The sequence below is a fragment of the Bos indicus genome, chromosome 25 (genome assembly GCF_029378745.1).
Source record: "Bos indicus isolate NIAB-ARS_2022 breed Sahiwal x Tharparkar chromosome 25, NIAB-ARS_B.indTharparkar_mat_pri_1.0, whole genome shotgun sequence".
Classification (NCBI taxonomy): domain Eukaryota; kingdom Metazoa; phylum Chordata; class Mammalia; order Artiodactyla; family Bovidae; genus Bos; species Bos indicus.
The window spans coordinates 1347613-1373917 of NC_091784.1; the positions used below are offsets into that span (position 1 = coordinate 1347613).

Below are 26305 nucleotides of genomic sequence, written 5' to 3' on the forward strand. Positions count from 1 at the left end.
GCAAGTCCACGGCTGGCCGGCCCCAAAGCCCAGGCCCCTGCCCACCCCGCCCCCACCACGAACAGGAAGGGTGACACTGAAACCGACATGGAGCCGGAGGAGCCGGAGCAGAGGCGTGTTCTCTGGCAGTTGGGGTCAAGGAGGCCAGATCCAGAGGCTCCTCCTGGAGGGACAGCCACAGGGCTGTAGGATCCTGCCCAGTGGGGCTGCAGCAGCTGACCCCACCACTGGGCACTCCTGCCCGGGACACTGACGTTGTCACCAATGCCCACCCTGTCACAGGGCCCACACAGGGCAGGGTTGACCTCACGCTGCCATGGGCTGGCCCTGGTCGAATGGGCACATGGCCTGCAGAGACTGCTGCCTGGCGCTGACAGCAGGCTCCAGAGATGGCAGGGACTCAGAGCCGGGGGTGGGGGGACTCAGAGCCGGTGGGGAGGGAAACAGAGCCAGGGGCAGACGCAGCTGGAGCTGGGGGGAGGGGAGGACTCAGAGCTGGGGCAGGGGGCGCTCAGAGCTCGGGGGTGGGGGACTCAGAGCCGGGGCAGGGGAGGACTGAAAGCCAGGGGTGGGGGGACTCAGAACCGGGGGTGGGGGGACTCAGAGTTGGGGGGTGGGGGACTGAGAGCTGGGGCAGAGGAGGACTGAGAGCCGGGGGTGGGGGGACTCAGAGCCGGGGGTGTGGGACTCAGAGCCAGGGGTGGGGGGGACTCAGAGCCGGGGGTAGGGGGATTCAGAGCCAGGGGTGGGGGGACTCAGAGCCAAGGGTTGGGGGTTGGGGGGACTCAGAGCCAAGGGTTGGGGGTTGGGGGGACTCAGAACTGGGGTGGGGGGACTCAGAGCCGGCAGTTGGGGGGTGACTCAGAGCTGGGGGTTGGGGACTTGGAGCCGGGGGGTAGGACTCAAACTGAGGTGGGAGGACTAAGAGCCAGGGGAAGGGGACTCAGAGCCGGGGGGGGTGGTGACTCAGCCGGGGGCCCTCACCCGTGACCCGCCTTCCGGTGCCGGCTGATCTCCTTCTCGCCCTCGATGATCCACTGCATGATCTTCTGGTTCTTCTCCGCATCCTCAGACGGGCCTGGCGCCTCTGTGCTGCTGCTCTTCCCCAACTCCGCCTTCTTGGAGTTTCTCTTGGAGGTCGTGCCCACCTTCCCACTGCAAGAGCAAGGCCTGGTCACTTGCTACTTCAGCCAGCCCAGGCTGGATGGCTGGCCGGGACCCGCAGGGCTGGGGACGACAGCCCGCAAGGGCCCTGCCTGCACGTGGGGCCTTGGCCACACTCCTGCAGGCGTGGTTGGGCTGTTTTGGGCCGACTCTGTGGACGGAAGGTGTCCAGGCAGCTCGGGCCCAGCCACCTGTCCTCACCCAGACACCACCCCCGAAACGGGCTCATCCAACCCAACGGTACTTCAGGGCTGGAGCCCCGCGGCTGTGCACCCAGGCGCGCACTCCTGCCAACCTGCTCTGGCCCTGGCTTAGGGACTCCTCAGGGGAACTCTGGCCCGAGGGTGGCACGAAGGACCCTTCTCCGGGGCACACCACCTGCACTGACGTGGGCCAGGGCGGGGGATCGCCGCTCACACTCACCCGTAGGCCAGGCCGTCGCCACCGGCAGGGGGGGCGCCCGTGCTCTCCACATGGCTGCGGGGCTTGGCTGCGTGACCGTGCAGCTCCGGGCCCCAGGCGAAGCTGCCCGGGACCCGGCGGGCGGCCTCAGCCTCAGCTGGCTCCTTGGGCCGGGCCGCGCCGTGGTGGCCGTGGTGGTGGCCGTGTCTGTGGAGGTGCAGCCCAGTCGGGTCCAGCTTTGCCCCCAACTTGGGCGCATGTTTTCCATGCCCGGGCATGGCACCCCCCAGCACCCCAATCTTGGGCACGTGCGCGCTGTCTGGGGAGCGGTGACCGGGCCCCGGCGACTGGCAGCCAGGCGTCCTCATGACTCGCTGCACGTGCTCGTCCAGGATGCTCTCGGGGTTCTCCTCGTGCGCGTCCCGCAGCCCTGTGCAGCCCACGTCCGCGTAGCGGGAGGGGAAGTGGTGCCAGGCCGGGGCCGAGGGCAGCTTATGGCTGGCGCCCTGGGGGCCAGAGGGCATGTCGCTGTCCTCGCCTTCCTCCTCCTGCTGGAACAAGACAGCATGGCACCTCTCGGCACTGGCTGCATCGTGGAGACCCCGTGCTTGGGGACACAAAGCACAAAGGCCCGAGCCCTGAGCTGGGGACAAGGCCAGGCCAGCAAAGTGCAGGAGGGGCCGCCCGATCCAGAGTGGCCCCGAGCCCCACGCCAGTGTGGCCGAGCTCTGGGAGGAGGACGAAGCGCATGGGGGCTGGCCTGGGCTCCCCTCCCTGGTGCGGGGACAGGGCCACACGCCACGCGGAGGAGGGCACAGCACCAGGGCCGCACAGACCACCAGGACGCCTGGCACTGCTTCCACGTTAAGCTTCTCAATAAAAATGTTTATCTTTTTCAACTGTTTTCCTACTCCTCAATTTTACTGCCGTATTTTCCATCATATTTTCCCAGGAAACACTGCCCCTATACAGAAGAGCTCCTGGTTTTTCCTTATCTTGCTACAAGTGTTAATAAATTATCACATCAAACTAGCAGAACTTCCTTTGACTCTGAGAGTTGCTATAAGCAGACCTGTAAACATACACATTCAATCACTTCAATCCTGAAACACACGACTGACGTTCACTGTCTAGTCTTATTGAGTTGCCCTGAGCGGATGCTGAGAGACTGGATGATTGAGCCACCCTGCGCTACATGAACAAGCCCCCAGGAGTCCCCACAGGACGCCGCACCGCTGTGGAAGTGCCTGCGGTCAGCCAGACATGCCGCCAGCTGTGGGCACCACAACTCAGAAACGGCACCCGAGAGGACAGGCTGGGAGACAGGGGCAGACGGGGGGACACGCAGCCCTGCGGGTGAGCTGGGAGCCATCCTAGAGAGCCCCGGACTCTGGGCTCTGCACCCTCTATCGCTACCTGGACCCTGGGTCCCTGCACTCGCCCTGTCCCCACCCCGACCCTGGTGCTCCGTGGTTATCAGGGGGTGGGGACTCGGGAGACCCGCACCAAGGGGCACCCGTATTGATGCCATTCACGCCCTCCCAGGGCAGCAGACTATAAAATACTACACATTTACGTAACCCTTCAGCACTAGTTTTCATTTTCTTCTGTTCTGATTTTCCAAGCTTTACAGTAAACTTTAATTATTAAAAAATTTGTAGGACTTCCCAGGTATTCCAGTGGGTAAGAATTCACCTGCCAATGCGGGGCACACAGGTTCGATCTCTGGTCCAGGAAGATCCCACATGCCATGGAGCAACTAAGCCTGTGTGCTCCAAGTACTGGCTCCATGAGCCACAATTAGTAAAGTCCACATGCCCTAGGACGGGTGCTCCCCAACAAGAGAAACCGCTGCAGTGGGAAGCCCATGCACTGCAACAAAGAGTAGCTCCTGCTTACCACAACTAGAGAAAGCCCACGCATTGCCAGAACACCCTGCTCAACCGAAAATAATTGATTACTTAAAAATCTGCAGTGGGAATTCCCCGCAGTCCAGCGGTTAGGACTTGGTGCTTTCACTGCAGGATTCCAGGTTAGATCCCTGGTCAGGAACTAAGATCCCACAAGCCACAAGGCATGGCCCCAAAAATGTCTGAGCTATTACTCGTAAAAAAGGATTCTTGTTTATATCATGGTTCACATAGCTTACAAAATCACTCCCGGCAACAGACTCAAGACCACACGGCCACTGCTGGGCAGTGAGCCACCCCCTGGGGCGGAGGGACGCCCCTGGGAGCCGGCCGGCTACACCCCCGAGGCTGGGAGCCGGGACCCGAGGACTAGGCGTGGCAGCCCTCCTGAGCCTGAGGCCCTGAGCAACTGACACCGGACGTTTGCTGGGACACGTTTGGTCACGTCAGAGAACACTGCCGGGTCCAGCCCCCTGAGAGCTCGTGGGCTGCAGGCACAGCCGTCCAGCGCCTGCCAGGGACGCAGTGGGAGAGCCTCAGACGCCGTCAGAAGGCTGGGCCGCCTGAGTGCGCCCCTCCCACCCTACGCCACCGGCCAGGACCACATGCACACAGCCTGAGCCAAGGCCGGAAGCACAGCAGCGCATCACAAAAGCCCAGGTCTGCAGTGAAACCTGCCAGTCTGCAGGTTTCCGAAACTTCTTTCACGAAACATTACGGCTTGCCTCCTGAGCCTGTTTTAAGCACTGTCGATGGCAACGCGCTCAGGACAGCCTCACAGAGAGGCAGTGGTGGAGATGCTGCCAGGGCACACGGCCTCCTCACACGCGTGACCCGGGCTGAGTTCCGCCAGTGCACTGGCACATGCATGAGTCTGGTCTGCATTTGTTCTAGGCAGCTCCCAGGAGGCAGAAACCCTCAGCTCTGACGACTAGCGCATCCCTAACCCTGCCCGCTGGTCATGCCCTCCTGAGCAGTGATGGGGCGAGGGCCTTGGGCATGCCTCGGGCTGCACCTGCCCTGCCAGGAGGCCATGCCATCGCCACATGGCGGGAGGGAGAGCAGGGCACGGTCCCGCGAGGCCCCTCATGGCACAGCACGGCCTGTGACTACCTCATGCTCGGGGCTGTTTCCGGTACCTCCAGGGGTCCACGGTCCGCCCCGCGATGAGATGTGCCTGCTGACTCCGTGTAGGGAAGGCAGGGGAGCCCAGCCTGTGTCAGGGCCAGGCGACTGCCCACCTGCCAGGCCCCTCACCCACCCTGACGGCACTGCCCTCAGTGGTGGTGCACGGGGCACCCCTGGGGAACGTGGAACCCGAAACAGAACCCCCTCGGGTTCTGACAGGGTCCGGGGAGGGCTCAGGTTCTGCAGTTTAAACAGGAAGATCAGATGATTGGTAGAGAAATAATTCCTACAAGAAAGTCACATTTTGAGTTTCAGATATTGAACAAAATACTGAGAAGAGAATGAACTCCCACCCTGAGAGGCCTGTGTGCCAGAAGCCTCGAGGCCCACAGGTCCGGGGGGCGGGGCACATGAGGGGGACGGGGCGGGGGCACGCCTGTCACAGCACCTCTGCCCAGGGGCCCCTCGTGTGTAGAACGACACACGTGTGCAGCAGCCAGGATGGGAGAGCGCCACCGCAGGCAAAAAAGACAGGCATGCAGGCCCCTACAGGCAAAGAGTTACAGCAAATAGATCGGGTGTGCTGAGACTCTCAGCTCCTGGAATTCTATCAGAAAGGCTACCGGCCAGGAAACGAGACAGACAGAGCTGTGTCACTGGTCAGAGCCTCAGGCTGCCCTGCCCGAGGGAGGCCATCTGGGCTCCACGCAGCAGGGAGGGCGCGGAGCAGGACGCAGGCCTCCAGCCCTGACCTGTCCGGCTGGTGGGGAGATGCCCTCCACTGCACGGAGAAGGCCAACGCCTCAGGGGCCCGCTGTGGCCCGCGCCACAGCAGCCACTCACCATGCGGACACGCTTCAGCCGCTCCTCCAGCTCCTCCTCGGCCTCCCGCGTCCGCTGCACGGCCTCCAGGCGGTGGATGAGCTCTGCCGCGAACTTCTGGGGCTCCACGCGGACTTCCTTTGGCATTCGGTATGTGCGCTGTGAGGAAATGCCACAGTAAGCCCTGATACACCGTGGTGAGCAGGGCACGGTCTGCACTCTCCTCCCTGCCCCGGGCTGACCGGCGGGGATAAGCAGACACGGCTGCCTCCTGCCTCCCACGACCATGGGTGAAGACCCTGAGGAGGCCGGGGGCTACGCCTCCTCGGGGACGGCTACCCTGGCGCCCACAGCCCAAGGCACCCACCCAAGGCTGCCAGCCAGCCCTGGAGAAGGGCTTCATGTGACTGACCAGCCAGCTGTGCAGAAGCATCCAGCTGTGCAGACCCCTGAGGTCGGGGCTGAGCCCGGGCGCCAGAAGGGCAGGCGCTCTGCAGCGCCCACCCTGCACCCAAGGGGCAGCAGCACCCGACACGGGAGGGGGGCCCGGGCCCTGCACCCCGGATGACTGACACAGAAGCTGGGTGCAGGGAGGAGCCGGGGAGGGAAGGGGGAGCCATGTTCAGAGAATGCAATTCCACGCACGCCTCACAGCAGCACGCCGCACAGCTTTGGGGGCGGGTATGAGCTATAAACTGAAATCGCTTCAAATCCAAAACACTTGTAAGCAGAGCGAGAAACCCTGTACGCAGTTACCCGGACCCTCCAAAGGACCAAGGGCCACCGCCCCTCGGGTGGGAGCAGGGCGCACGCAGGCGGACACTTACAGGAATGTGAGGTAGAGGCACCCGCCCGTTGGCCTGGACGCTCTCCTGCATCTCCCGGCGGTGCTGCCTGCGGGTCCTGTAGGGCGGGACTCCATCCCTGTCAGAGAGACACTCCTGTGAACATACGCAGGGCTCGGCCACGGCCTCTGGGAGCAGGTCCGCACGGCCTGTCTCCTGAGCTGCACTGGCTGAAGACGACTTTGCATTCTTAAAAAGAACAGGACGGGTTCCTGAATCCTGCTTTCTTCCAGGATAAGACAGTAAAGCAGCATAATCTGTCAGATGCTCAAATTTGTTCTCTTGACGTGATTTTAGTTACAACCCTTCTGAAGACTGATGTAACCGTAAGTCAAATCACATACTGCCTTTAAAATGACTAAGCACTTATCTGAGAAGCATCTGACTTGCTCGCCTCCTGCTCTCTGGTACCCGTCTCCCAAGGACCTGAGGGGTGGCCCCCTGACAGCCCCCAGCCTCCCGGGTCTCCTGCAGGGGGGACCCACAGTGCTGGCGGTCCCTGGCCCCTCACCTGCTTCCCACGCACGGCCCGCGCTGACTGCTGCTCGGCCAGCAGAGGCGCCCCAGGCACACGGTGCTCGGTGTGCCCCAGCCTGGCCCAGGCACACTCAGCCCAGTGCGAGGGAAGGGCGGCCCTGGTTCGGAGCAGGGCATAGCGGCAGGGGTGCTGGGTGCCCCAGGCCTTCAGGACCCCAGCTGGGGCCACAGTGCAGCAGCGGGTGCAGAGGTCCAGGGGGCTGGGCCTCAGGGAACAAGAGCCGCAGTGCATCTGGACGCCCTCACAGGGCTCAGGTGTCCTGAGCCCCGTGTGTGAGGCTCACGTGCTCTGGCCGTGCACCTAAAGCCTACGCCTGGGAGGCCAGGCGCTGTCCATGGAGCCTGTGCCCAACGGCACTGGACCGTGAAGCCCTTTGCCAAGTGGAGGTGATGCTGAGTTGCCAACAGAAATAATTCAGATGAAACACATGATCCTTTTTTTTGCCTCATATATTCAGTATATTTAAATATCTGCCACAATCTTACATTCCAAGTTCTTAACTATTCCTATATTTTTGAGTCTCAGTGTAAACCAAGATGAACAGAGTATCGGGGAAATTCTTTTTGTTGTTTTAGATCTTCCCTTTAGCAAACATATGTCCTTCCCTTAGAAAGAATTAAGAGATTAATTGACATTGTAGTAACTGAGTTTTGGGGAAGAGAACAGAATGCGTGCTGTCAGCCGCTCCCGGGGGCTCTGAGGGGCACAGCTCATTGGAACCCTTTAACACGACATTTTATATTCATGGCAGGTAGTGCTGAAACCCCAGTAATATCAAGTAAGTTGTTAAAAACATCAACATTTTCTGTGAAAGAGTCAAAACAAAGAAGAACATAATGATGAATGCCAACTGCCCCAGGATGACGTCCCCATCTTGCGGCCCCCAACAGGAGGAGAAAGGGCTCCCGATGTGCCAGACGCGGGGCTGTCAGACCAGAGCCAGACCTGGGCAGGCGGTACGAGGCGCCAGGAGACAGGACAGACCACAAGGCAGGGCCACAGCACAGAATCACCCAGTCACCTGCAAGGACAGGCGAGCCGGCCTTTTCCTCCTTACTGAAGCCTGTCTGACCTCCAGACACCACGCAGGGCAGGGACACAGTCCCCACAACCCGCTGACAGGGTCAGGGCCGCAGCCCACGTGCCGTCGCGGGGGTAGATGCCCACACACCTGCCGGCTCCAAGCCAGAACCTCCCTGTCGGGGCAGAGAGACAGCAAACGGTGTGTGACTGAACGCAGGCAAGCCTGACGCGCGTGGGCGGTGGAGCTGGTCCCCGTGTGACCCCAGCAGGCAGACAGGCCATGCCCTGGCGTGACATGGGCAGGTGTGACACCATTACATCCTGACCTGCGCCAAGGTCCCCGAAGTCATTGGCAAACTAGAGAGAAAGGTGTCAGAAGTGAGCACTTTCCCCAGGGGAGGCATCCCTGGACAGGGGTTCACGGCACCCTCGAGGGTGCAGAGGCTCCTGTGGCCCTGGCCGGCTGGCCGGCACAGAGCCACACCGAGGGGACAGCAGGCCCTGCCAATCGGGTGAGACGGCTTCCAGATCACAGTGGGGCGAGCACAGAGCGGACGACTTGGGGTGGCTGCCCTGGACGCACCGCACACACCAGCACCACTGAGACCAGGGCTGGGTGCCGCCAGGCAGCTCTGGCCAGTCTCGCCTGGAGGGAAGCAACTGAGGCTCTGGTCTGCAGGAGGGTCTCCAGGAACAGCCCCCGTGGTGCTGGGGAGGGGGCGGCGGGCACTTACACGCTGCTGTCGGTGAGGGACAGGCTGTCAGCGTCGCTGGACAGGCTCTGCTGCTCGCTGTCATTGGCGCTGGTGGCGGGGGCGAGGGCGTAGCCAGAGTTGACGTAGTAGGGGTTGACGGGCTCCCGCCACGATCCACACCTGCCAATAAGGATGTACGTTAGCAGCCGCCAGGCCACGCCCCCGCGCACTGATCCTCTTCAGGATCACCTGCAACACCAGCACGTGGAACAGACCCAAAGCATTCAGAAGAGACAGGGCAGAAGAGGCCGCGGTCCGCCCTGCCCCCAACCCCGCGCTTCCGGGGAGACGGGCACCCCACGCCGCCCCTGTGCAGCTGGGCAGCCGTGCCCGTGAGCACAGCTGCACACACGTGCTCTCTGCCGGTAACTAGAAATGGCGCCAGCTCCGCGCCCCCGCCCCTACAGCGCTCTGCCGCAAACTCACTGACCCATAGAGTGCACCCCCGCGCCCGCCCCGTGCCACAGCCGTCCTCGAGGGCCCCGGCCAGGCCTCCGGGGCACAAGCCTGAGCACTGGCACAGCGTGGACGAGCAGGGGCGAGCGCAAGGGCCGTGGATGTGAGAGCGGCTGCCATGCTGCCCTCTGGGACATCAGTGCCCATCCCGCACCCCCTGGGCAGGACGCGCCACCATGGGTCGCCGAACTAGCCAGAAATTGACACTAACAGTTTGCATTTCCCTGGTAGATGGTCAGCAGGGGGAGCATTGAGATGTCACTTAAGTTAATTCTTTCCTCTTTAAATGACCTGTTCATACTTTGTATTTTCTGTTAGGCGGTTTATGAGTTTCTTAGTGATTTACAGATGTCTTTAAATATTCTTGAACTTCCCTTGTGGCTCAGCTGGTAAAACATCTGCCTGCAATGTGGGAGACCTGCATTCGATCCCTGGGTTGGGAAGATCCCCAGGAGAAGAGAAAGGCTGCCCACTCCAGTATTCTGGCCTGGAGAATTCCATGGACAGTCCACGGGGTCGCAAAGAGTCAGACACAACTGAGCGACTTTCACTTAAATATTCTCACTATTAACCTCTGGTTACAAATACGTGAAAATACTTCCTCCCTAAATGTCACTTCTTAACTTTGTTTATGTCGATTTTGGTATTAGACAAGTTTACTTCTGTGAAATCAGACTTACCAATCTTTCTCCTTACAGATTTTTTTTTTGTATCTTACATAGGCCAACTTTCCTCATTTGACAATCGTAAATATATCCCTCAGTTTTTCTCCAAATACTTCAATATTTTTTAAGATCTCTACCTAAAATATGTGCATGTAAAATCCACTTACTCCTCTGCATCAAAATGGAGATCCAGCCACGAGCACTGAGCACCACACCACCACCGTGTCCTGAATCCCCGCACACCTGACCCCACACACGCCCCCCTTTCTGGAGTCTCTGTTATGCTCATCCTGCGAAGGCCCCGCCAGTCCCTTGCAGCTGTGGCTCCCCGCACCACCTGCTCTTCCCTGAGCCCCCTGGAAGCAGCGGTGGTCAGTCCCCAAGGGTCGTGTGAAGCGGGGACATGACGAGGAGGCCTCTGAGGGCTCTGACTGCAGCCTCATCCTGGTCAGGGCTCTCGTGAACGGCAGCCACACTGGCTCTGGGGACCCGTGTGCTCGCTGCAGAGAAGGGAGCAGAGTGCTTCTGCATCCATGGGGCCCAGGGGGACGCCGTGGTGTGAGCTGTGGATGCTTGGGGAAAGGCCAGCCCACACCTTGCTACCTCAAAACGCCAGTCACGCAGGACGCGTGAGCTGGGCCGGGCCAGGCAGTATCGCTGGAGAGACCCCAGCGAGCAGCCCACCTCCCCGGGGCCACGCACACAAGCAGAGTGGCCAAGGCACCTCCAAGACGGTGACAGTGCTCACGATTGCCCTCCAGCTCAGGACCCGGGCTCATTACCCCACATCACGGTCCTCCTGAGCCCCCAAAGCAGCCAGGTTCCTGCCAAATGAGGGCGGGCACAGGGCCCAGAGGCTCCAGGGAAGGGACAGGGGCCGCCCTGGGCCCACATGAGCGCTGACGCAGAGCCCACATCTGCAGCACCACGCTCTCCCTAAATGACACTGCTATTCCTCTGGCTGTTTAAACACAAACCATCAATGCGATCACCAACACAGCCACTGCGCTGGAATTCAGACCACAGACAGCTGAGTCGCCCCTCCATGTCCCCCTACCTCAGGGCCAGCACCTGCAAGCCCCAGGCCCTCACCTTTCCCGAGAGGGCAGGATTGAGCCTGCAACCCCAACACCTGCACGGGCTGCCTGTGCCCTCCTCCGACGGGGCCCAGGAAACCCAGCTTTGAGGTGACAAGCAAGGAAAACATGGGTTCTTTCCCCAGCGTCCAGTGCTGAGCAAACCCTAGCACACACACAGCTCCACGTCCAGACACACGGGGAAGAAAAGTGAGTGGGGAGAAAGAGAAGGAGGGGCCGGCAGCGAGGCCAGCCCTCGGGACAGGCGCCACAGGCTGCCGTGACACAGGAAGCTCTGCAAAACGTCACCCGGGGGCCACCGGCTGCTCCCCACAGGACAGCCGGAACCGGAACTCAGACGCGGGATCTAGCGACACCTCCGGCCTCTCTGTGGCTTCCAGACCTCACGACAGAACCCGCAGGACCCCCCGGCCTCTGGGGCCGCTGAGTGCAGGACTCCGCCCTCCACACTTTCCCTCCAACAGTTCCCGCGTCCTTTTGCTTCTGTCTCCTTCCTGAGCAGCTGCCTTCCCACGATCTGGTCTGACAGTTCTTCCTTTTAATCGCCTCTCCGGTCCTGCTGCGTTCAGTGTGGCTACAGAGTGGATCCACCGGCTCACTGCTTGCTGTCGGTCACGGCTGTTCTATACTTTGTTCCTCCTTGCCTTCTTTTGGAATACTTTCTATTTTCTGTCTCCTCCCTCTAATAAAGTAGCTCTTTCACTGTTCTTTCAATGGTTCCTTCAGGGATTACAACAGGTACCCTTGATGCATCAAGGTCCAATTAACTGCATTCTACCTGTTCCCAGGCAACACATAGTCAGAGGTAACTCCACTCGGGAGTTCCCTGGCAGTCCAGCAGGTAAGACTCTGCACTTCCACTACAGGGGTGCACGTCCGACCCTAGGTTGAGGAACTAACAGCCCACGTGCCACATGGAGCAGCAAAAAAGAAAAAAAAAAAACAGAATTAACTCCACCCACCTCCCACACACTCATGTGCTGTTGGCATTTGGGTTTTGGATCCATGTGGTATCTTAACCCCAGGAGACATCACCAGTCTTGCTTTATCCTTCAACAGCGGCCTGGAGTCACCACGCCCTCCCCTGTCCCTCCTGCCCTGAGAGCATTTTCTCGGCCTGAAGAACACCCTTCAGTACATCCGTGAGTACAAGTGCTGCAGCTGACACTTCCTCAGTGTTTGCTGGTCTGAAACTGTCTTGATTTCCCCTTTATTCCTGAAGGGTAATTTCAGTGGGCTGAAATTCACTTTCACTGCTTGGTAATCCTTTCAGTTTCTGTGGAACTTCGTAAGCTTTTGACGGGGGTGTAAACAGCAGAGACTCGGTGGGACACAGTCTGGTAGTTTCTAAAACTTAAAACAGTTGCCGTAGGATCCAGCAATTTCCCTCCTTGGTAAAAGCCAAAGGACTCAAGAGCAGGGTCTCGGGAGAGCTCTGTGCCCCCAGGCCCTGTGCAGTGACCCTCCTGGTCATGACCTCTGCAAGCCCCTCCTGGGAAGGCGAGGCTGGCCCGGCCCACACCTTCCCCACCCAGCCTCTAAACCTGGTGCCCCAGGCCAAAGCCCAGTGACCTGGGACGCAGGGGCGACAGACAGACAGAGAGCAGCAGGAGGCAGAGCGCGGAGCCCTCCCCTGGGCAGGAGTGGCCTTGAGAGCCATTCCGATGTCCCAAGACCCAGGCCACAGCCGCATAATGACTGTCCAGTCTTCAGACGCCCACAGCCTGTCCCGCTGGGACACTCTCAAGGGCCCAGACGGCCTCCTGTGAGATCCCGGCAGGCGCTTCCAGGAGCGGCACAAAGGCGATGCCGCCACGCTTCCAAGAACGTCCTGCAGGCTGGTCCAAATGCCAGCGGCAAACCCAGTGCCTGCAAAGTTTCTCCTCTAACTTCACTGTTTTCCTTTGTAATTAAGAGATGATCTCGTGGGACTCCCCTGGTGGTCCAGTGATAAAGAGTCCGCCTACCAACGCAGGGCACGCAGGTTCAATCCCTGGTCTGGGACTGAACACGCCGCGGGGCAACTAAGACTGTGCACCGCACCTACTGAAGCCCTCATGTCCTGCAGCCTGCGCTCTGCAACAAGACGCCACCGCGAAGAGAAGGCCAAGCCTGACAACTAGCGTAGCCGCCACTCGCTGCAGCTAGAAAAAGCCTGTGTGCAACAACCAAGACCCAGTTCAGCCAAAACTAAAAAATTATTTTTCAAAAAAGAGGTGATGAGTGGCAGAGATACTTTAGGATGATGCACATTCTATTCACACCCGTCGTCTGATCTGTGTGTGCTGGGAGGATGCACCCTTGTAGCAGGACATCTACCTGCTGTGCCATCCTCTTAGCCCTGAGCAGCCCCGCCCCACCCTGACGGGTCTTCACCAGGCAGGCGTCTAGAGCCTGTGATCTGTGCTGTGAGGTGGCCTCCCGGTCCCACACGCCTTTTATTTATTTTATGACCCTTTACTTATTTTTATTACCCAACTGGCACACCGCACCCACTACCATGAATGAATGCTGAATTGCACAACACGCCAAAGGGCATCAGAGTCAAGACTGAACAGTAACAACAGAAGGATCTACGCTCTGTGGAAAAGGCAGGCACGGACTGGGCGTGGTGGTCACGGACGCCACACCCCGGCCCCCCACAAGGCAGGCAGTGGAGGACCCTGGCCCCAGAGTGGCCCCCAGGGCCCATATGCCCTCACCACTGCTTACCAGCACTTGACTGTGGGCAGGTTACTCCTGCAAAGTGGATTGACGATGGCCACCTCTTTGAAAGGGGTCCGAGCACCCTTCAGGAGCACACAAGGGGATGCCGAGCACCAGATGATGCAGAAACCGCTAGACTTAGATGGGCCAGCACGTCCGGCACAGCATCCCGCACGTGGAGTGGGATGAGGCTGGGGGCTAAGGGCTGCAGGACGGAGATCCCCCCTGACTTCCTGTAAGATGCTGAACACAGCAGATTCAAGGCGCTAAGGTCAGAATCCATGCTCAAGGGAGACCATGCACTCCTGGCTTGAGAGATTCACGGGTCAGCGAGGGGGACTCCCTCTTTGCCACAATTCTTGTGTGCAGCTGTGAACACCAGTAACTCTTTACGATAAACCAGCAACTCTTTACAACACCTGCTAAAGATTCATGCTGTGAGTGACATGGGTCAGGGCCCATCTGTGCAGGGAGGAGGCCACACAGATGCCAAGAAGATTTGAGAGGGACCCAGTTAGATCACTTCTCACTTATCTGTATTTTTCAATTTTCCTGCACCAAATATATTTCTTATATAACTTTTGCAACGTGTCCCTGGATGTTCATTGCTGCAGAGCAGTTGAAATCTATGGAACAATATACGTGAAGAGCACGCTGAAAACTGTAAAGCACCGCAACTGGAACTCGCCAGCAAGAGCTCAAATGAGGGATGAACCGGAGCAGAAGCCCTGCTCATCTCTGCTCCGCGCAAACACTGCACGTTTACATAAGCTTTTCTCTGCACAGCAGGCTTCTCAGACAGCAGAAATCCTTCAGGGCCTGGACTCACACAAATGCTTCACATCAGATCTTTAGATTACATGGATCTGATGAAGAGGAACTCCATGTGGCAGTATTTAAAAAGTGTAACAAAAAATGTTTCACAGAATCTGCCACCGTGATTTTTTTTTTTTTTTTTGGTATTCATTTAAAAAAATTTTTAGTTGAAGAAGAATTGCTTTACAATGTTGTGTTGGTTTCTGCCATACAACAACGCCAATCAGTCACACTCCCCACCCCACCCCTCCAGGTCATCAGAGAGCACCAGGCTGAGCTCCCTGTAATTAGACAGCAGCTCCCCACTAGCTGTCTGCTTTCCACACGGTCAGGTATGTGTTTGCCACTGTGATTTTTAATGAATCACTCTCACTCCGATGACGGGGTCAGCATGCATCTGGCACTAACCTCCCCTGGAGACTTCAGCCCCTCACTGCAGCTTCTGACGGCTCAAACAGAAGCTCCAGGGCTGGTCCCTCTTCACAAATGCGAATCACCACCATCAACATGCACGAGCGACACCTCCCAACAAACTGCAGGCTGTTCAGGATAACAGACAGAGATGCTATCTGTCAACCCCTGAGGTTGCGCAAATCCAGCTAGGGACTCCAGACATGGGCTCTTGATGAGCTCAAAATCACAGATCACGTGGCCAGCCCACAACCTCTTTACCACAGGCCTGAATCGATCCCCAGTTCACAACCTAAAGCAGACGGGAGGCTGAGGGCTGCAGTTCTGAGATCGCACAGAACTCTGATGAGGAGACTAGTTATCGGGATTGAAGCTACAAGACCAAATCAGCAACTCTGAAAACATGGCTTTTCAAAAATTAAGATCATGCACTTATGAATCTAGTCAAACTCAAAACTCTGTTCATAAAACAGTACCATTTGTTCCCTTGAAGTAATTCAGAAACCAGAAATTCCAAGCCTTGGGTAACCCTCTTCACTTCCTAACATCACCAGGTAACTCTCGTTATTTGCTATTGTTTAGTCACTAAGTCATGTCTGACCTTTGCAACCCCATGGACTAGAGCCCATCAGGATCCATGGGATTTCCTAGGCAAGAATACTGGAGTGGGTTGCCATTTCCTTCTCCAGGGGATCTTCTCGACCCAGGGATCCAACACACATCTCCGGCGCTGCAGGCAGATTCTTTACTGCTGAGCCACCAGGGAAGCCCCAGGTAACACTCAACCTTCTTTAAGCTAACCACGCGTTTGGCAGCCCCTAGGCCCGAAGGACACCCTTGTCTGCCTCCCCTGACTCAGCACATGAAGTTTGCCGAGAAAGTGAAAACCTGAGGGAGAACTCAGACTCTTCAGGTACTTTGCTTTTATAAGTTATTTGATTTTTCCACTGATGAAGTTTTCTTTCACAACGTTTCAAACGGATTTTCTTTTTAAAGGACTTTTACCGTATCCAAATGAACCTGCCCTGACCACCTTACAAGAAAGCCCTACCAGGCAAGACACAGCCCCTGCTTCCATTGCACACAGGATGGACTCTGGACTGCTCTCACTTGCCAGACTCTTTGTTCACCACGAAAATGTGTCACCTTTACATTAATTCCAACAAACTGCACACGGCACCACAAAACTTTACATTCCAAAGCAGAATTTCACAGCACCAACGTGCAAGCCTGCCATTTCGTCGACGCTGGGATGTCCAACAGTGTCCCGTCACTGGCCTACCCCGGCTCAGACCGCCCCTCGGAGCACCGCGCCAGGCCTCATCCGGCCCCTTCAACTCTGCCGTCTCCGTGCCTGTGGCCCTGGGGGCTGCCTGGAAGGTGGGGCATGGCCACGTCGCTGGGAAGCCAAGACCAGCAGAGAGTGGGAACCCCCGTGGTGCGGGAGGCCCCAGCAAAGGGGCACCTGGGGACCTGTTCTCTGCCCCCAGGAAGAGTGTCGGTGGCATAGCTCAGACACGGGCCCGTGCAGGGCGGACGCGGAGGCCAGCAGCTCACACTAAGGGAGGTGAGCCAACATGTGGCTGAACCCGTCTGCCGTGCGCACCGAGTAACACGAGGTCCACCAGGGCCCCGAGTGTGCTTCTCATTTAGGTCACAGTGAACCCGGCCATAATCCACCCAGCTGCCTCTGTCACACGGGAGACACGCAACAATACCTAGAGGGAGGAAGCAACAAAACCCAAACTCAACGACAACACCAGAAATGCTGACAGTGATTAGTAAAGTCATCTTTATACCTGAAAAACGAACATATACACAATGGGTCTGGAGTTCATACTCAACATAAACCATATTCTGTGTGATGGACCTCATTTTTTAGGTCACATACATTTCTCTAAAGAAAATTCCTACTTTACAATGTATTTAATATTGAAAATATAACAATATGTTTGTATTAATTTCTATATTCATAAAGATGCTTTGGAAGGGCACACAATTATTCAGATTATTTACCTTTGAACAATATTGAGAGGGCAAATGGGGTGAGTGTGTGGACACAGAAGGACATTTGAGCTGTATGATCCACGGAGCACTCACTCTGCCCGTAGGCAGCTAAAGGCACATCCAGAGAAACAGGGATGCCCAACAGGACTCATCTCTTCACAGATTTTTCTTTTTTTTTGGCTGCACTGCATGGCATGTGGATTTTAGTCCCCTGACCCGGGAGCAAACTACCACTTGCAAGACCAATGAGAAAAACAGACAGAAAGGTTTTCATGTGTTTTAAGGCACAGAGGGGCTTCCCTGGCAGCTCAGTGATGAAGAACCCACCTGCAATGAGGAGACGTGGGTTCACTCTCTGGGTCAGGAAGATCCCCTGGAGAATGGAATGATCCCAGTATTCTTGCCTGGGAAATCCCATGGACAGAGGAGCCTGGCGGGCTACAGTCCATGGGGTTACAAAAGAGTTGGACTTAGTGAGTCAACAACAAGGCACAAGAGCTACCAGGGAAATGAGGTCTTAAGGGGCTAAAACATGAGGGAAAAGAGAAGAACAGATGGAGAAGTCAGACACAGGGTCCCACTTTTCTCCTTGAGGTCCTCAAGCAGTGACCTCCAGGCTGAGAATGTGATAACTTCAGAATTCCTACATGGGCGTTTCAAATGCACCAAAGGTGTGGACGCTGGTGCAGACCCCAGGCCTTCAGCTGGGATCCCAGTGGCTATCCTAAAGGGATGACTGGTTCCGGCTGGTGTAAAGTGACAAGTCCCCACACTAAAGGCCAGGTAAGCCCTCACTGGAGAAAAATGTGATTGGGGTCCTCAAGTGATTTCTTAATCTGTGTCACATACAGAATCTATGTCCAGTGTTTAGTAAAAACTACCCAGCATACTAGGAGGCAGGACCAGCCAACTCAAGAACATGAGAAAAACAGACAATAGAAAAAGAACCACAAAATACCCCAATTTTAAAATTACAGGACATTAAAATGCATGTGATGAACATGTTCATTAAAAGACAAGCTTCTGAGAGAGTCTGAGCAGAGAACTGAATATTAAAAAAACAAAAAGAAGAATCAAATGAACACTAAACTTGAAAAATATAACAATTGAAGTTAAGAACTCCACTGCTGCTGCTGCTAAGTCGCTTCAGTTGTGTCCGACTCTGTGCGACCCCATGGACGGCAGCACACCAGGCTCCCCCGTCCCTGGGATTCTCTAGGCAAGAACACTTGAGTGGGTTGCCATTTCCTTCTCCAATGCATGAAAGTGAAAAGTGAAAGTGAAGTTGCTCAGTCGTGTCTGACTCTTAGCGACCCCATGGACTGCAGCCCAAGAGGCTCCTCCGTCCGTGGGATTTTCCAGGCAAGAGTACTGGAGTGGGGTGCCATTGCCTTCTCCAAGAACTCCACAGACAGGCCTAATAGTAGACTGAAGAGAAACGAGCCGATGGTAGACAGGTCTGGAAAACATACATATGAAGCACAATGGGGGAAAAAAGACAAAAACTACTGAAACAGTTTACAAAAGAGAAAAGGTCTCGACTTCCCTGGCAGCCCAGGGGTTAAGAATCCGCCTGCCAAGGCAGAGGACGCAGATTTAATCCCGGTCTGGGACGACCCCAGAGGCCAAGGGCAGCCAGGCCCGCACCACAGCCACAGTGGCCGCTGCAGGGAGAACCTGGGCTGCGGGCAGGGCAGTCCTGCCTGCTGCAGCCAGAGCAAGCCCGTGGAGCAAGAGACGCAGCACAGGTCTCTGAACAAGTGCGAGTTAGTCTCTTCAGTCGTGTCCGACTCTTTGCAGCCCCAGGGACAGAAGCCCACCAGGCTTCTCTGTCCATGGGATTCTCCAGGCGAGAGTACTGGAGTGGGTTGCCATTTCCTTCTCCCGGGGATCTTGCTGACCCAGGGATTGAACCCAGGTCTCCCGCACTACAGGCAGATTCTTTATCATTTGAGCCACCAGGGAAGCCCAAATAAGTACAAGGTTTCAAAAAGTATAAAATAAATAAATAGAAATATAAATGGGGCTCTGATCCCATAGGATCACTGCCCTTGGCAGAAGAGACCAGGGAGCTGTCTGTCTCCACCGGGACCTAATGAGAAAAGGCCCATGCGCAAACCTCGAGGGGAATGGGACAGAGGCTGCTTTGCTGCTGGCGCCTCGGCCTGGGGCCTCCAGCCTCCAGAACTATGAGAAGAGTCTGTCACCCAAGTCCCCAAGTCTACCGTATTTTGCCATGGTGACCTGAGCTGACTCACATTCGGGTAAGAAGCTGGACGTGGCCACCCTGGAAAGGCCAGGGGTCATGAGACTGCCAAACTTAGTTTTCGGCCTTTTAGTGTTATTTGAATTTTTCCTTCTTTTTTTTTAATGAAAATTAAAATTAATTAAAATACTGGTATAATAGTGCAAACATTAAAACCTAAGATCACACTTAAAGGAAACATTTATATGATCCTTTTATTTATTTTATTTTGTCTCATTGCTTTATTTTTTTATATTAACCTACGAACTTTATTTTTGTCTCATTGCTTTAAATTGTTTTTAGCCACAAAGTTTGCTTCATTTCAATCTCCAAACAATATTAAAAACAATACATGGTTTTTATTTGCTTATCAAATGCAATCATGGATTAAACTGTTGAAAAACAGAATATAAGCTCATGTATAAGCTACTATTTGATAGTATAATTAAAATAATGGACTACAATAGACAGTTATGCTGCTGCTAAGTTGCTTCAGTCGTGTCCAACTCTGTGCGACCCCACAGACGGCAGCCCACTAGGCTCCTCCGTCCCTGGGATTCTCCAGGCAAGAACACTGGAGTGGATTGCCAGTTCCTTCTCCACATATGATCCTTTTAAAAGACAAAGATATGCTTTTGAAAACTGCATATCATCCAGACCTTCTTATGATACATTTTTGTATATATTTTAATAATATATTTTCTAGTTACAAAAATGTATGCTTTATAGGAATTTGGAAAATGTAGAAAAACCAAATGAAGAAAACAGAAAGCCTATATTCTCCAGCCATACAAAAAAAATCCCTGTACAACAAGCCCTGTGTCAGATCAGATCAGACACCAAGTGAACTATATTCTGACTGCGAGCTATTACTCGCAGTGCCACATGCAACGTGCTTTCTGATCATTTCTAAATATCTCCTTAAGAGAAGACTGAAAATGAGCCAGTGATGCAGAGAGGACTGATTCCAGACGAAAGCATGTTAATGACCCCAAGGACACAAGGCAGGGTGTTCCCTGGTGGCCCAGTGACGGTCAGGTGTCCCGGCTCTCACTGCCGAGGGTCCAGGTTCAACCCCTGGTGGGGGAACTAAGACCCCATAAGCCAGGCAGTAGGAGCCTCCTGGCCCTGGGGGGCTGAGGAGGGTGTCCACCGGGCCACACCAAGCAAGGCTCGTTGTCTCTATCCACAAAAACTGGTGGAGTTTGGTCCAAACAAAAGAGCGGAGTCCAGCTGCTCCCAAGGTTTTCACTGGTTCTGAGAAGGGATGAGGAAGGGGCAGGCTGCAGCCCCTCACAGACAGACACGAAGCCCTCTGCACGGCCCTGGAGACTACGTTTCTTTTCACTAAGTCAGAAGGCACGCCTGAGTTCTGGGAAGGAACTGAAGAGATTGACTGAGTTGTTTTCTCAATCAAACATTTTTTGGAATTAACGGGCCCTGGGTGCAGCCTGAGTGGTTCACAAAAATGTGCATTTGTACTGATGTGACACAGGGGAAAAATAAAGCAACGCTGGTTTTCTTACTTACACACACACACACACACACACACACACGTACTCAGCCTCAAGGTGGACTGAAGACAGAATTATTAGGCCATCTGCCTTTTCCCTCACTGAACAACGACCACTTGGCCAAACTCCACCATTTCTAAGGATGCCAGGTAAACTGGTGTAAATGAAGTCAGGATGCTAGAGGAGACTAACAGACAGTGCGTATGAATCAGATGCAAGTCTCCGTGACGCTAACTGGCACGCAAACCTGAGAACCGGCTGATCCCTGGGCGGTGGACACACAGAGACGCACACGCCCGGCCACCCGCCTGCCCAGGCACCTCGATCTGGCTGCGGCAGCCCCACGGGCCACGGTCCCTGCAGGCACTCCCCTTTCATAAAGCCACTGCCGCGGAGCACGTGACAAAGGGGCCTCTCCATCTCCGAAGTCCTGAGCTCTGCTGAAATCTGTCATCAAAGACTACAGAGTTCTGTGGGACTGAAATAGAGAAAATATTTTTTGATTCTCCTGCAACTAGCTCACGAACTCTCACTAGCCAGCCCCCCCGACCGACAGGCACACGAGGCACACACAGTGTATCGGCACTGTGACCAGGTCTCCCGTGGACACGCGAAGTCACAGGAGCCGGGGGGAGTCCGCGCGTCAGGGAGGAAAGGAGCGCGTGCCAGACCGGCATCTAGAAACGATCCTTCTGGGCGCGGTGGGGGAGAGACTGGGGCAGAGACTCAGCTAGAAGGTTCTGTGGTTGCAGGAGGTGGCGGGCGCCACAGCGAGAAGCAGAGGGCTGAGCACACGCTTGGCCAGGGAGTCTGGGCTGGTGGGCTGGGCTGGCCAGGTGGGCTGGGCTGGAGCTGGTAGATGGTGATGCTACTTCTGGAGCTAAGGATGGCAGCTTTGGGTGCCTCTCAGGATACACGATTAGTAAAACTGCAAAGTGTCACGATCTGAAATCGCCTGTCACCTGGATGAAAATGTCACCAACATTGAGCAGACCAGTAAGTTCAGATGACAACGAAGACACAGCAGGATCTGAAACTTCAAGCACTTGCTGTGTGCCCTGGACACCTGCTGCGTGCAGGCACCACCACGGACCAGCTCACGAGCCTCCCTGATAGCCTCATCTGGCAGGCCCTTGCTTCATCCTCTTCATGTTATAGGAAAACTCAGAGAGGTGAGGCAACTCTCCCACCATCACATAACCAGGAGAAGGGTGACCCCAGAAGACACAGCCAGTGGAAAAGGCATCAAGCGAGGGGTCCTTAAATTAAACCACTGAGCTTAATTAACCTTCTCCCCATCTAGCCCACAAGGTGACTGGAAAGATCTATAAACTCCTGTCTTTTTTGTTTGGTTGCACTGCCCAGCTTGTGGGATCTTAGTACCCCAACCAGGGAGTGAACTCGGGACTGCAACAGGAGTGTGGCGTCCTAACCACAGGACCCCAAGGGAATGCCCAGTAAATTCCTGTCTTGAGAACCCCACAGCTGCACACTAAAGTATGTCTAAAAACATTTCCAGTCACCAACCTTGGGATCATCTGTTCAGTTAAAGGAACTCATCCAGGTGGACAAGCCACACACCTGGAAGGTGAAAGAAAAGGCAGCAGGGCCATGTTCTCTTCCTAACCTGCATGTCCCAACTGAGAGTGAGTAAAGCCTCAGCAGCAGGAAAAACGAGGGGGAAGGTTGCAGGGAGAGCCACACTGCACAAACGAGTCACCCTCCATCCAAAAGATCTAGGAATCCAACAGTGAAGAGTACTTGCACTTCACTAGTGCAACGGTGGTCACGGTAAGTGACGGTAAGTCACTTCAGCCATATCTGACTCTTTGCGACCCTGGGGACTGGAGCCCACCAGGCATGGGATTCTTCAGGCAAGAACACTGCAGAGGATTGCAGGGCTCTCCTCCAAGGGATCGTCCAGACCCACGGATCGGGATCAAACCTGTATCTCTTATATCTCCTACACTGGCAGGCGGGTCACTTTACTACCAGTGCCACCTGGGAAGCCCTGAAGGTCAAATTAAACAGGCTGTCACCAGAATCCCTTGGATAGCCAGGAGATTGAACCAGTCAGTCCTAAAGGAAATCAACCTTGAATATTCACTGGAAGGACTGATGCTGAAGCCGAAGCTTCAGTACTTTGGCCACCTGATGCAAAGAGCTGACTCACTGGAAAAGATTCTGATGTTGGGAAAGATTGAAGCCAAGAGAAGAAGGGGACAATAGAGGACGAGATGGTTTTGATGGCATCACTGACTCAATGGACATGAGTTTGAGCGAACTCTGGGAGATGGTGAAGGACAGGGAAGCCTGGCGTGCTGCAGCCCATGGGGTTGCAAAGAGTCAGACATGACTGAGCGACTGAACAACAACCACAGCAGCAGGACCAGTGTCCTGAGACCCCAGTCGCCTGGGCCCCCACCACCCCGAGGATAGAAGCAGCCGGCCCCAGAGTCACCGCCCCACCCCCGCGCCACGGCGCTGGAGCTGCAAGAGAAACCCCAGAGCAACCTCACTTTTCTGCCTTCCACACAAAATGACACACATTTGGGTGCTTCCTCTTTTTACATTTCTCCTTCTTTAAGCCATTACCAGAACACAGTTGACAAGGCAACAAACAGGTCAGGCAGTTCCTCAGTGTGGGCAGTAAGGGCTGGTCATCCGTCCTTCACCAGACCCACGAGTTACTCCTGCTACAAGCATCATCCGCACTGAACTCTCAGCCCACGGCCACCGGGACCAGCGCTGACCAGGGGCCTCACTGTCTGCCCCACCCAGAAGATGTAAGGAGAGAGCAGGTGAGACCCTGTCCTCGGGCAACTTCTCAACCAGTGAGGAAGGCAGTAAAGAGAAATGGAAAGCATTCGCCACTTAGACATTAAAACCAGCAGCAACATAAACAAGGTTCTGCTGTGGAGCAGAAGGAACTGTATTTGATATCCTGAGATAAACTGTAAGGGAAAGACTATATAAAAGAATGCATATACAGTATACGTATAACTGAGTCACTTTGCTATACAGCAGAAATTAAGACAACGTTGTAAGTCAACTATATGTCGATTAAAAAAGGAGAGGGGCTTCCTTGGTGGCGCTGTGGTTAAGACTCCACGCTTAACCACAGCAGGGCACGGGTTCGATCTCTGGTCAGGGAAGTTTCACACACTGCATACTGTGCCCCAAAAAGGAAATATGTTTTTAAAAAGAGACAGAGAAAAGAAAACCAGTGGCAACAGATAAGTGCAGGTAGTTGAAGGACTGAAAAAGATGGCCTGACTTCAAGCCTGACCAAGCAGGCCGAGCCCAGCCCCTGGCAGGCCAGGCCAGGCTTCCAAGCCTGTGGATGTCTTACAGGCCCTGGGCCCCCAGGCCAAACCACTCAGCAAATAAATAGCCAAAACACCTGTGCCATCAGACGGCCCTCTGCCAATTCACACCAAATTTAAATGCGGGTAGGAACCAACCAAAGTCAGTGCAGAGTTCCACTGACAACGGGCCACAAAGACCAGGAAAATTTTCCGTACAGAGAACAGCAAACCAGCAAGGAATTTAATGACCCCTCAGCCCAGGGCTCCAAATGACCCCAGGGGACTAGGTTAAGTGCAGAAAACAGCAGGAACACCCCTGTTTTCTCAGTTCTGACAAAGACCTATGGAAAGGGCTCTCAAGTCAGCAACATGAAAAACAGCCATGTGAGCACGTGAAGCCAATGAGGAGCGGGCAAGGAGCGGGCACACAGGCAGCCCCACCTGGTACAGGGAGCCAGGGCAGCCCCAGCAAGCATAGCTGGAGCGGCCTCACGTGCAGGGCCCGTGGGGCCGGGGAGCTCAGCTCTGGAGCCCCTTGCTATCGTTCTGTCCCAGACAGGCCCTCCTGACACACTCTCCAGCAGCGGCCGCGCTGAGATGGCACGTGCTGCTCCTCCGGCTGGGCAGCGGGGGCGGGCACCAGCACCCACTCTCTTTCTCCCTCCCCGCTGGACAGGGCGGGGCGGCCCTACTTGGTAGGAGCCCAGGCACCGTGATCAGACTGGAGTGGGCCGGCCACACGGCAGCCCTAGCCGTGGGGAGCAGTTGTTTACAGAACACGGGAGCAAAGCTGGCCGTGGTAAGGCAGAGACAGAGCAGCACCCAGAGAAGATCAGTTCCTGTAAAACCGACCTCCCACATGAGCCAGCACTCACGATCCTAGATGTTCTACCCACAGGAGATGGAAACTCACGTCCTCGCAAAAACCCCCACACAGGTGTTTACTGCAACTGCCCAAAGCTGGACCCATCAGGAAGTCCTCTAGCTGGCGAATGGATACGTACACTGTGGTCCATCCAGAGCGTGGAATACTATTCAGGGCTGAAGCTATGAGCTATCAAGCCACGAAAGGACACTGAGGAACCTTAAAAGCATATGACCAAGTGAGAGAAGCCAATGTGAACAGGTTACATACGGTCTACTTCCAATTACATGGCGTATAGAAAAGACAAGACCATGCAGACAGTAGAGATTAGGATCGGGTTCATCCGCTGTTAACAAATGACCACTCTGGTAGGGGCGCTGATGGGGTGGTAGGGGGAGGCTGTGCACATGTGGGGCAAGAGCACGTAGGAAACCTCTGTACCTTCCTTGCAACTGTGCTGGGAACATAAAACTGCCCTAAAAGACAACAAAAACAAAATCAAGTCTTTAAAAAAAACATGGCTGAAGTCAGAATCACACCGCACCGGAAGCTGGGCCTGCGCCGGACTTTCTGTCTATCTGGGTCAGCCCAACGCCTTCACTGTGGAAGCCGGGCGGGCTGGGTTTTCTGTGACTCTCAACCTCATGGGCCCTAACCGCAACCCCTGTAAAGCGAGCGGACTGTGCTGGACTCCACAGCCTGTCAGTGCTGACGAACACCGGCCCTGACACAGGAGGGCGCCCATCCACACACCCACACAGGCAGCCCCGGGAGGGCGCGTCCCAGTGCAGGCAGGGCTCGGGGGCGCCAGCACCTCCACGTGCCTGAGTCCTCACAGCTGAACATGTTCCCGCAATCGGACAGTAAAGGGTTCATACTACGAACAGAGCAAACTGAAGAGAGAAAAAACAAGGCTGCTGCTACAACGGGCCCCCGACCGAGAACTGGGAAGTGTGAGGGGCAGCACGTGGGAATTTCTAAAATCAGAAATCAGAATTGAGCTCAATTTGTTTTCCTCTGCAGCCCAGGTCTCAAATATAATCCCATTTTAAAACTGTTCTAATCGAATACGAAAACCTCCGCGTTAGGTTCTAAAAGCTGTTGTCACTTACTGCCTTCCTTACCAGGGTAATTTTATAGTATATTCTGTCCTAAAAAGATTACTTAATCCATAAGGACAGTGAACAAAAGGTGTATAAAGGTGCACAAAGATTACCTCAAACACTGTATCTTTTTTCATCACATCACTTAAAGAATATTTAAACCCTGAAAAAGTTTAACACTGTGTTTGTTAGAAGTGGCCAATCTCTCTGCCACAGAAAGCCTGGAGAGGTGATCTGGGCTTTTACCGCCTCCACGGGAGAGCCCAGCACCCAGGGATGCATCTGCAGATCCGCGATTGAATCCGCAGAGCCACAGAATCCCCGGCTTTCAGTTCTGCAGGCAGGAGTGTCCGGGACCACCTGCCGACAGGGAAATGAGTGAGGACGCGAGCGCCCACCGACACTGGCTATAGGCCCCAGCTCCACACCAAACACACTTCCGGCAAACTGGCACACTTCCAAACTGGCAACGACTTCCGGAGAGCACCACTTCACGCCTCCAAGGCTGCACCGTGCCCCATGCAA

The 26305-nt window shown here is 55.3% G+C and overlaps 1 protein-coding gene and 1 long non-coding RNA gene across 7 annotated transcripts in view; one reads left to right on the forward strand and one right to left on the reverse strand.

Annotated features, from left to right (window-relative positions):
* The window catches only part of AXIN1 (axin 1), a 43047-nt gene that overhangs the window by 5695 nt on the left and 11047 nt on the right, over nucleotides 1–26305 (reverse strand). For 4 of the 6 annotated variants that reach the window (XM_070779323.1, XM_070779322.1, XM_070779326.1 and 1 more), the window contains exons 3-7: nucleotides 8567–8707; nucleotides 6254–6350; nucleotides 5448–5585; nucleotides 1588–2117; nucleotides 985–1155 (exon numbers count right to left, since the gene is read on the reverse strand). In XM_070779323.1, coding sequence (XP_070635424.1) covers nucleotides 985–1155; nucleotides 1588–2117; nucleotides 5448–5585; nucleotides 6254–6350; nucleotides 8567–8707 — 1077 coding nt within the window. The remainder of the gene's footprint in view (nucleotides 1–984; nucleotides 1156–1587; nucleotides 2118–5447; nucleotides 5586–6253; nucleotides 6351–8566; nucleotides 8708–26305) is intronic. The other 2 variants (XM_070779325.1, XM_070779327.1) reach the window with 1 other exon arrangement.
* On the forward strand, nucleotides 11140–19153 carry LOC139179670 (uncharacterized). Its single transcript, XR_011563969.1, has 3 exons — nucleotides 11140–11646; nucleotides 11865–15651; nucleotides 15735–19153. It is a non-coding gene; the product is annotated as an uncharacterized lncRNA (long non-coding RNA).